General features: G+C 45.2%; 1 protein-coding gene across 1 annotated transcript; it reads right to left on the bottom strand.

The window, feature by feature from the left end:
- Positions 1–813: 813 nt before the first annotated feature.
- On the bottom strand, positions 814–4,093 carry LOC134054837 (nectin-1-like). The gene is made up of 4 exons (XM_062510834.1): positions 3,691–4,093; positions 2,102–2,204; positions 1,765–1,891; positions 814–921 (listed from the first exon to the last, which is right to left on the bottom strand). The coding sequence occupies exons 1-4, from the start codon at positions 4,091–4,093 to the stop codon at positions 814–816; spliced, it is 741 nt and encodes a 246-aa protein (XP_062366818.1).
- Positions 4,094–11,566: the final 7,473 nt, after the last annotated feature.

The following is an 11,566-nucleotide window of genomic DNA, read 5'->3' on the forward strand; positions in this document are numbered from 1 at the left end:
AGATGGACATGGTGCTGGCCCAACTGGAGGGGCTGGTAACCCCTCTGTGATGACATATTTAAGAGGAAAATCAAAAGAGCGCATGCACAGTTTTTTCCAGGGGTCTCGAGGCGCCGCGGTGGCCGTCACCATGCCAGTGTGACCCGTGTCCAGCCTTGCCTGCCTGGCCGCCCCCAGCCAGCCCCTGCAGGCAGAAGGGCAGGGGTGGCGCTGGCAGCTTCCCCTTCCCACTCCCCACATGGCGAGAGGCGTTCAACAGCGCCAGCTCCGCGGCGGCTGCCGCTGCCCACGCGATGGAGGCGAGCGGCTCCCAACATGGAACCCAAACGAGATCGACCTCTCGGCACTGCGGGATCCTGTAGGAACCTTTGAATTGGTGGAACTTGATGGCAATGGCACCTACGAGCAGCAGTTCTTCTTCTGGCCAGAGAAGAGGAGGAAGTGAGGACGTGTGAGAGAAACAACATGGCAGCACCAAGGTCAGTGGAAAAAGAAAGAAGGGGAGGAGATGCTCCAAGCGTAGGAGTCAAGATTGCTCTGCAAGCCATGGTAGGGACTCTGATGAAACAAACTGTCCCCCTGTAATCCATGAAGTCCACAGGGGATGCAGAGATCCACTCACAGCCCATGGGAAAAGTGCTCATGCTGGAGCAGGTGGATGCCAGAGAAAGCTGTGATCCAGTGGGAGATTTAAACAGAGACAGAGAACCCTTGCTTCCAAACTAGAGCAGCTTATCCTTAGGGGACTGCAGCCTGTGAATGAGTAACCCACACCACAGCAGTTTTGGAGAACTGTTTGCCCGTGGGAAGGGCTCACATTGCAACAGTTTTGGCAGAACTTCTGCTTGTGAGATTGGAACTATGATGGAGAAGTTCATGAGAACTGTCTCCTGTGAGAGGTATCCCATGGCATAGCTCTCCCTGAGTGAGCAGAAAAAGATCTTAGGTGACGAACTGACCAAAACCCCTAGGCCCTGTTTCCATGCACTGTCCATGGGAAAGAGGGAGGGGTGGGGGGGAAAGGCATTTTAAAGGCTTATTTTACTCCTACATTATTCTCCCCTGACTCTGTTAATAATAAATTTGCCTTATACCTATTAACTTGAACCTGTTTTGCCCTGTTTTCTCCAAGTCCTTATCTCAATTCATGAGACCTTGGTTAATTATCCCCCCCCTCACCTCTGCTCAGAAGTAGCAGGAGAGAGTGAGTCAACAACTTCCATGGCCAGTGTCAAACCACAAGAGGTTCCCAGTTAAAGCACAGGAGCACCAGGAGCTTGCAGGGAAAACAGGGAGCACATGGGAGGTCAGAGCAAAGTGTCTAGTGGGAAAGAGTCGCAGATGTGACTAATGACTTTTTTTTTGTCTGTGGATGCCAAAAAGCACAAAGCACCAGAGCACCTTTGAGTCTGCCCCAGGAGGAGGGCAGGGCAGACCCTTGTGGGAAAACTTCTGTGTGAGGCTGCTCTTAACAGCACCCAAACTCTGCAGGGCTCCCTGGCCTGGTCCAGAAGGGACACAACCAGTGCCTCTTTCATGCCTTTGCACCTAAATAACTTTGAATAGCTTTGCTGCTGCACCCTCCAGGTCAGTGGTGCAAAACTTTAAGCAGTTTTTCCCGATCGTTGCTAGAGAGCACATGGGACATACGTTGTGTCATCTACCCAATGTGTCTGTCCCATGCAGCAAAGAACACGGCAAACAGAGACCTCTAATGGAGGATTTGAATAATCATTAGAAGCCCTGGGTTTGCGTTTGCGTTACCTCGTTTTGATAAGTGATGTGCTGGTCTTTCGGTGTGTGCAGACTCAGAGAGGCTCTCTCACATAGGTCTTGCTGTAAGCTTGTCTCCTTTGCAGGAGTTCTGGGTGCTCCTGAGTGTGTCTTCTGCCTGGGAAAAAAAACACACCATCAATTAGTCACAGGATGCTTAGTATACCCCTTGTCATTTAGAGTGAATTGTGCTATTTTAATGAAGCTGTTACCTGCTAGATAGGTTTCCAGAACAGATACATAAATACCAAGAAGAACAAGAAAGGCAAATTGTAAGGTGAACAGAGGTAAGGCACCTCGTTTGCAAGAAAAGGGAAACTATTCTTACTTGTTCCTTCTGCTGTATAGTCTCATGACAGAATATATCAAGACCAGTAAGAGGAACACAGCTGCTAATATTGACGTGATGATGACTGTGTTCTTCTGAGTGCCTACAAAAAGAAACCAGTAAGTTCACACAGAACATGAAGTGATGCCAATATGTTTCTGCTGTCCTCTTCCCAGGGGCTGGGACCCAGAGTGCAACATTCAGCATTTGGTGCTAACTTATTCTTTGAAGGAGAGAAGGGAACAATGTAACAATATAACTCTACCAAAGGTGAAGGTTCATTTTATGGGTTTTTTAAAATAAATCTGATATCTCATATTTCCCTCCTATCAGGTTGTATCAAACCCCAAAACTTTTACTCTTGATCTATTTGTGTTTCTTCCTGCTGAAAGAAATTTTATCATAAGAAAAGTATCCCATCCTTCCTGACACATATCCTTCAGCAAGATATTTTATGTGAAAAGTTTTTCCCCAGCATTTGTCTGCCAGGAGCCTGTTCTCCAGGTATCTCCCAGCTGGGTGTATTGCTGTGCTACATAAAGCATTATGTAGAAATGTAGACATACTGTGTATGCAGAAATGTACATGCTTATTCCATCTATATATGCACGCATCTACCACGCACACACACAGGCATCACAGGGAGGAGTCTTCTGGAGGGTTTCAAATCCTGAAGTCTTCATCTAGCATAAGATCTGACCACAGTAAATGGTTTAGCAAGACTTAGGTAAGTACAAGGCGTCCTCCCACAACTGCACATCCTTCCCTAAGTGCTCCCCCACTACATGTGACATCTCCACACAGCTGCAGCCTACCCTCCCTTCCTTTTTCCAGGTGAAGGGCCTTCTTTTTCCTTCCTTGTGGGTGGTTGAGGAGGCAGAACAAGGCACGGAGGTGGTTAGCAGAGAAGTTGAGTCTGCTTGTCACTGTTACTGTTCTGTTGGTGTTTAGGATGTGGTGTATTTGAGGTGTCTCCTTCAGACCTCTGTCATCCAGCCATGTGATGTCGGGGGCTGGCTTTCCTGTTGCTGAGCACACTGCAGTGAGGAGACCCTCAGCAGGCAGGAGGGAATGGAATTCCACTGTGAGCTCAGAAATTGCTGTCAGCAAAAAGAGAAGGTGCTTTTTACACTCTCTGGTGAGTTTACAACCAAAGCTGGGTGGGTCTCTCTGTCTGTACAAGGATTTTATCCAAAATCATCTGCTAGCTTATTTGCCTTCACTTCCCCTGAGGAAAGTGTCACCTTGGAAATAAGACAGATATTCCCAAAATAAGTTAGAGTGAATATGAAAGCAAGTCTTTACTTGATAACTTTTAGGTAGACAATATGGTAAAAACCACATAGTACGGTAATTCTTCAATTTTTAACAGGTCACTTGATTATTATTCCTGTCATATATTGCCCAGTTAAAAGGACAGTTGGTTAGGTAGTAATTCTGGTGTGGCAATATGGACACTATCCACCAAGGAGGTGCTGTTGAATGGAAAATCTCCATGTGGTGGATAGGATAATGACATCCCCACCTCCTGAGTACAACAGACCCAAACTGAGTGCCAGAAAGAGAGAAGGTTTTGGTGGAAAACTTACTTTGGATGTTGAGGCATATCTCTTTGCTGAAGGAGCCATGACGGAACACATTGAAAATGCATCTGTAATAGGAGTCGTCCTCAAGTGTGAGATTTTGGAGGGTGATAGCTGATGTGTTTGGGGCTGCTATAGTGAAACGCACCTTCTTCTGAAATGGCTCTATCAGCCTCTGCCCATATATTGGGCTGTAGGTGGCCATATTCTGGAAGGAAGTCCCGTTTCTCTTCTGCCAGGTGACTTGCAAAACATCCATTGAGAGTGAGAAGTTGCAATAGATATTTGCCTCTCCTCCAAGGGCTGCTATGATGGTGGTATCAGATTGGATGGGCTCCTTCAAAGCTAGGGACAAAGCAAACCCCCAAATCAGGGCAGGAGGAAAAGCAATAGACTCAGGGAAGGCCATAGTGTCTTGAAACACCCAGACACATTGCTCCCATCTTGCAGAGCACTGGAATGAGGAATTCCACCACTAGGCCATAGGGCACACCAGGAGACCTCAGACACCCTGTTGTCACAGGTAGCCATCACATCATTATCCTCTGCTGTACAATTCCATGGAGAGGAGGAAGGCAGCATGGGAACGGAGAGCAGGCAGGCTCTTCAGCAAGCACAGCAGCCATCCAGCAAAACCAGTTCTCACTCCCAAGAGCACCCCTGCTCCCCTCCGGCCAGCACCTGCAGGGCTGTGGAAGGCAGGGCAACCCAGGGCACCCCACAGGAGGCAGCAAAAAGGGTTGCAGAGGATATACCCTGCTCCACCCTCTCCCCAGAATAGTCTGCACCACCCAGACATGCACTCTGGAAATACGAACCTGCTCCATCCCCTGTGCTGAGGAGTTCAGCAACACCAACAGAGAAAGGGAATATACAGGCAGAGCATATGGCTTGTGAGCAAAGTGCCCTGTACTTTCTGTGACCAAGCCTTACCCAGTTTGGCTGCTGCTCACTCATGCCCAGCTTACTAGCTCCTGTTCCAGTCACCAAGTTATATATTTTGGTCAGCATGGTATCTGTCTGTCTGCTTGCTAGGAAAGGTGGTGGTGCTGCAGAGTTAAGCTAGTGTGGGGAAAGGGTGCTCTACTCACCCATCATTGGTTCCACTCGCTGGCAGCCTCCACAGAGAAGCAGGTGGCAGATTTCAGCCCAGAAGAGCAAGAGGAAAATCACTGTCGGACAAAGTAATTGCCCAAGAAAGCTCATCCCTTTCCCCACTTCCCTCAGAGGGCAACTGAATACCTAATGATGGACTACAGAATATTATGTCTTGTTTTAGAGTGCTTTGTGGCCAATCAGCAGTACCATTGTCAATCATTAATCACAATTTGCTGACAGAAATGAAACAAAACAGGGACTGCTTTTTCTTTCTCTCCATCAGCAAAGCTGGTGCTGTCCCTTGTTCACCCCATCCTGCCCAGCTCCTACAGGCTATCAAAATTATTTGCACCTCTCATGGTGTAAATTTGGGATCTTCTTGGTATGTATGGGAGGTGTCTGATGGAGAGGGAAGAAACAAGGGGTCACAGGCCCTGACAGACCTTGCTCCCTTTCTCTCTGGCAGGAAGGGGATGGTGGACAGGGAGGTTCTGCCTGTGGATCACTGCCTTTGAGGCTTGCCAGACATCACCCTCGGTGCTAACACTGGAGTCCTCAAGGAGACCACTTTCCTCCCTTGGATCTGGCACAGAGGAGTCACAAACAAGAGCAGCAGATGATTCCCCATCAGAAGGGCAGTGTGGAGACACCTGCAGGTGCCAGTGCTTTGCTGCAACCCACAAGCAAATCGGATCCACCAGATGGATTGTGAAAGGATTCACTGCAGGGGGCAGGTTTGGCTGAAGTCTCCTTACCCCAGATTTGTGATATAATTCCAGCAGGGGAAAGCCAGGAGTGTGAGGGTGCTCCTGGGCTCAGAGGTAATGTCCTGTGTCCAAGGGGTTCATGGTAAAACTGCACAGTGCAGATACTGCCCCATGGCAATCCAGGACTGAGATCAAGCACCACACTGAGGTTCCAAGTTTTACTTACAGCAGGACACTCATTACACTCTACACAGGCCTTCTACAAGAAAAGGAGAAGCTTATTTTACAGGAAAATATGAGAAGCAAATACCAGTCTGTGTTCATCTCTGCTGTTTATGAATTTGACTCTTCCCTCCATCTGGGGCAGCAGCATCAAGTCCTCTAGTTGCCATAAGCTCCATGATTCCTTACAGTCCCACCCTGTCTCTTCTCCTCATTTTGTAGATTAATTCTATACAAGGTGAGATGGATGCAGGACATCCCTCCTGTCACCCTCCATTAGGGGAAGAGGCTCCATCCAGTCTCTCATTCCTAGCTACAGCACCTGCTTGCACTGCAGGAGAAGGGCAGGGCAGTGAAACCAGCACACACCACCATGTCAGAGCCTTTCCACAGGGTCCCTCAAGGGTTTTCAACTTCTCTTCCCTGATGCCTGATCCCATCCCAGCCTCCTCTGTCCCAGATTTCTGCTTTGGGCAGAAGGAGTATCCCTACTGCCAGCAAGGCAGAAGCATTTCGGGCTAGGAGTGAGTGCCCAGGGGCAGGTTGAAAGATGCTGCAAAACAAACTCTATGACAAGGAGCAGAAAAAGTAATGACAACTCACTTATGTCCCCTTTGTCACGGTGAGAACTTCCAACAAAGTCCATGGTCTTCAGTAACAAACTTAGAAACCTCAACAAAAACAACTGTTGGAGATTTTGGCAGAAGTACCTCAGGATGAGAAAGGAACTCACACAGGGAGCTTTCCTGGCTTAGAAAGGCCAAAGAGACTGTGGAGGTGACTATGGCTCAATGCATACAGGCAGCTGCATGAGGGTAGCATGTCACTGCCCCAAGCAAACAGTGTGGCAAACATTATGCAACCAGCACAAATACCAACTGCTGCAACCAAAGACACACTTACATCTTGCACCCAAGATACAATAGACCAGACAGAAAGGATCTGCTCTTTTCCATCAATCCCCAGAGCCCTAGGTGGAGATGGGAAAGCAGACCCAGGTGCAGGCATCAGTGGAAGGTTACACACGAAAAGAGTTTTGTGGAGGTACATCTTAAATTTCTTTCCTCTATAAGAGGTGAGATTGGCACAGTCATCTTAAATAATGACCAGTTCTTCCCTTCTAGAAGTTCTTTGTTGTCCAGGCAACAAAGTGGGCTCAGATATTTTGATATCAGCAATATACAGCAAGAACCTTTATCCTCTGAACCTCACTGCATTTTTTACCTGGGCAAGGATCTTACTGGCCAGCTGCATGCTGTGGAGCAAAACTTACAAACAGACAAAATAACAACGTACAGAAATGGCATTAGCATCTCTAGAAGGTCCTGGCAACAGGTCAGACTACAGAAACAGAATCTGCCCAACTTGTTTCCTACATGGCCTTCCCCAGTTTTTTCTTTTGTGTAGTTCCTGAACTTTGCTCACCAAAAGAAGCTAGCTGGTTTTCTCTTTTCAGTCTTGTATCAAAGCTGCTGGATGAAGCAGTTGTTTGTTTAAACAGAAGAGTCACAGGGGACTGTTTGTCCAAGCCAGATGTTAATGCTTTTAAATTTTCAGATAAAAACATGTTTGGACTGTTAATACTGGGGAGTGTCACCTTAATTACTTAATTTTTACTGTCTGAAGGAAAAAAAGTTTCAAATTGTCCCTAATTGCCCTATGCTTAAATTGAAGAGACTTTCTGGAGACTTCTCTCTTTTGGGCTTTAATTTCCTGCTGATGCCAAAGAGGAGAATTATTAATGAAAAGAAAGACAGCTCATCAGCAGCTTTATAGCGCTGTATTCCCCCCATTCCTGGGGGTTCATGTTTGTTGTTTTCAGTTTTACCAGAGACCAAGAGGCATCCTGCTCCTTGTCACAGCCTGTAGATAAAGGGGTGAGGAAAAAATGAAATTTTGGCTTCAAGCCCAGACTCCAAGAGGGGCAGACATCCGACTAGAAAATTCCATGAGAGCAGGTTATCACCAGAAAGGTTCATTCCCCTCATTTTCTGTTGGTAGCATGTGTACTTCAGTTAGGGAATTTTATCAGAAATCAGTTGAGGAGCAAAGTGATATCCAGTGCCAGATCCCTCCTGCAGCATCAGCTCCCTGCTGTGCTCAGTCTTTATCTTCCATGGTTGCTTTATCCACAGCCAGGCTCATGTCACATGCTGGCCATCAAGGGACAAAAAGGAGTGCAAACTGCACCCATCCATTACTAATTAACTCCGAAGACTTCACAAAACAGAGCATTTGCTCACAGTCTCAAGGAGTTCTCTTTCTAAGCACTCCCCGAATTAGTTTTACCAAGTATCTCTGTGGCTTGGTTGTCCAACTGGCTGAACTCCTCAAATTAATTAATTGCTGATGCCTGCAGAAGTGCCCGGCCACAGAGAGGTACGTACAGATTGCAGGTAACATTCATGTTCCAAAGCCAATTTTAGGAGAAGTTTTACTCCTGGATGCAGCCTAGACCTAAGCTTGTGTTTTCTAATAAATTGCCAACTTGAGAGCTTTCCCCATATGGCTCCACTTTGAGATCCTTACCCTGCCTTCAGTCTCTGTGTGTGCCCTTTTGCTCTTTTCTCTCCTTCCCTCCTTCCTCCCTAGCTCCCACTTCCCAGCTCAGCCCTATGACAACCCTGGATGGAGAAGAACAAGAGGTGCCCAGCAGATGAGAGATGACCCAGGTAGGTGCACAGCATCTTCAAAGGTGTGGTAAGACAGAACGAAGTCAGGGAGACAAAACACCCTGGAGAGGCAAAATAGGTGGCTGAGTCAAGCAACAGGAATACAAAGGACAAACTTGTTGTTTGAGGCAGGGATTGCACTGCGTGATAGTTCAGCAGGGACCTGGAAAAGAACAAAGAAAGAATAAATAGGCTAAGGGGGTGAAGGAAGCTGTAGAGAATCAAGCAGGGGTCCCCCAAGCCTTCTTGCTCACCTTTCAAGGAAAACATCTGTCTCACTATTGTTGACTGATGCTGTTTCTTGGCAGTTTCTGGCTTCAGTTTTTCCAAGCCTCCCAACCCATGTCTGCCAGATCCACAGCAGAGCGATACAGAGTCACAAACCTGTGACTAGAGGAATTAAACTTGCATGATGACCACAAAATTCTTCTGCTGGAGCAGAGCTCACTGAAGACCCTGGTACATTAAGTCCTTTTAGCGTGGGATGCTATTACCTGTGACCCAGGATATGACCCCTTTTTGTTTTGCATCCTAGTCAGAAGGTTTCCACCCCAGTGGAGCCTGCAGGGGGCTCAGCACTTTCTCTTAGTGATGCAGCAAGTCTTGGTTTCCCTGTGCAGCCTGAGCTAGATTCCATAGAATGTCTTCCAATTGTCCTGATGTGGTCAGAAATTATTACAATACAGCCTTTCAGAAAGAAATGTTGAAATTATATACACAAACACTGAAGTATTGAGTAGACAACTGATGGCTTATTTCTGTTAAATCCTATAAAGTAGGCAGCCTACACTTAATATGCTTAAAATTAAACCATTCTAAAGCAGGTATGCAAGGATTCTCACAAAACTGGACTAGGATATTTCCCCTTTTTCCTCTTTGTGTATAGGTTCTGGTATTTAGAGAGAAACCTGCAGTAAACAATGATCTTTCGTCTTACTCAGATGATGGGCAGCTAAAATCCACCACAATCTCATTTAGGAAAATAGCTACATTCCTGTAAATAAGGAAAGCTCAAGGAAATTGATTTCTTTAAACTTAAATTTAACCCTGGGTGTTTGTGATGAGACCTGGGCTTTTTGTAATTTATCTAAAGGATAATATACAAATAAAATACTCTGATTTCTTTTACTAAAAAGTGTAGGGGTCTTTTCTGTAAGGTTTTCATTCCATCTTAGCCTTTCATGTACAATTTCAAGTGCTCTTTTACTAGACAAAGCTGCCTTTTCCTTAGGGTGGTTAAGGACCACAGCTTCTGACATGTTAGAGTATTTAAAACTCTGTATTGTATAGGGGTCTTAGACTTAGGATTCTCTCAAGCTTCCCAGAAATTTCAGGTACCTTTTCTCAAAGTTGAGCAGACTACAACAGAGTCCATCCACAAAGAGTTGGACAAGTATTCAGTGCTCCTTTCACACATAGCTTTATACATCCAAAGATGAAAGCAGCAGAGATATGAGAAGGCCCTTTGTATGGCTTCCAAAAACATGAGCAATTTCTGGTGTACTGAGAAAACAAAAATACACTTGATTTGTATCTGCCTGGCTTGATAGTCTCATTTATGAAAGAGAAAAGTGCAATAAATTAGTGCAATTCTCTTGTTTCCTGGGGCTCAGTGCTGAAAATGGAATGAAAAACAGTATTTTCTCTCATGCCTGATTTCATAAGAAGATTTACTGGTGAGGTATTTTAGATGAATCATTCCCCCAGGGTCATGCAACAGAGAATTGATGAATGATGCTTTCAAAGGTATATCACCAAAACAAAGTTTCTTTTCACTGTGCACATTTAATCCCATGCCTCAGCCAGCACAGGTTTCAGAAGAAGAATATTCTTCCTGTTTCACATAGTGCCTGTAAAATATTGAAGACAAATATTTCAGCTACATTTCAAAGTCTTATCTTCAGCCAGAGCTGTTGGGGCCAATTTGCTGCCATCTTACTGCTCTTTTAGAACCAGGAACCCAGTATCTAGGCAGAATAAAATATCAACACAGTACTCCTCTAAAATAGCCTGGCATGCCAAAAAAGAAGCATGGACATTTTATACAGCCTGAAGAACCTTCATTCTATCCATCTATCTATCTAAACTATTTAAAAGGACACTTCTTACATGAGTTAAAATCTTAACCCAAACCGGAGAAGGTCAGGGTCAAAGGATCCCAAAGCTGAGAGGTGCAGGCTACATTTGCTTTATAAAGAGAGACATTACCCAGAACCAGTTTTATCTAAGTGAGAGGTGAGCAGGAAGACTGGCATTCCCACTTGCCCTTTTCCCCTCAGTTAGGAGAAATTATACCCCGCATCAACACCTCTTGTCCTTGTGTCGGGACAAAATGCAGTGACACAAAGTGGCCAAAGGTAGATAGAGTTGGGTGAGACTGACAACTGCCCAGCCTCAAAACAGACAAAAATTCTAGTTTTTTTGTTTTGTTTTTTCTTTGTGGCAGCAGTAGCTGAGAACATTCCTGTAACATCCATTTTGAAAACATGATCTGCTTCCCTTTACTTAATCTGCTTCATATCACTTGTATTGGAGCAGAAAAATAGAGCAGTCTATTTCACGTAAATATCCTACCAGCTTTATTTCTATTTCTCATTTCAAGCTCCACACCAACCTCACGTACCACTTCCACCTACAGCCATGCAGGGTCACAGCAGCCAAAAGGTGCTGGGGACCAAACCCACCCATTTATTAATCACCCATTTATTAAAACAAATACCAGGTATCTGTATAAACCCATTTGAAACATAACCTCCAATTAATTCTTACAAATTGTTAACAGAAATAACTGGGCAGACAAGCACAAAATAAACTCAAAGAAATCTCATTACAGCAGTTAAGATGTTCATTATTCATTGTCAAAACTTCCGATTCTCTCAGTTGCGCTTTTGTTTATTCCACAAAGGATAGTTTGTATCCATTCCATATTATTTTTTCCCCCATAGCTATCAGCCAGTTAGTTATCCATAGTCTGTATTCTTGCATTCATTTCATTGCAACGTGAAGCTGAACACCACAGCAGTAGCATATAGCATTTTGTGGCACTTCATCTTAGTAGATGGCTTTGTATAGCATGGAGGTAAGTGCATGTATTGGTTTTAAGTGTTCTGTGACTGGTTGTCATCTTCTCATACCGATATCATGAATTAAAAAATAAGTCATGTACAGAATTTTACCTGTAAG

Source organism: Cinclus cinclus, chromosome 2 (genome assembly GCF_963662255.1).
Source record: "Cinclus cinclus chromosome 2, bCinCin1.1, whole genome shotgun sequence".
Classification (NCBI taxonomy): Eukaryota; Metazoa; Chordata; class Aves; order Passeriformes; family Cinclidae; genus Cinclus; species Cinclus cinclus.

What these genes read in the sequence shown, in the direction of transcription:
- LOC134054837 (XM_062510834.1), bottom strand. Translation starts at nt 4,093, where the DNA reads ATGGCCTTCCCTGAGTCTATTGCTTTTCCTCCTGCCCTGATTTGGGGG. An exon ending in CTATACAGCAGAAGGAACAA is followed by an intron (nt 1,892 to 2,101) that starts GTAAGAATAGTT and finishes TTTTTTTCCCAG; the next exon opens with GCAGAAGACACACTCAGGAG. An exon ending in ACATCACTTATCAAAACGAG is followed by an intron (nt 922 to 1,764) that starts GTAACGCAAACG and finishes CTGCTCACTCAG; the next exon opens with GGAGAGCTATGCCATGGGAT.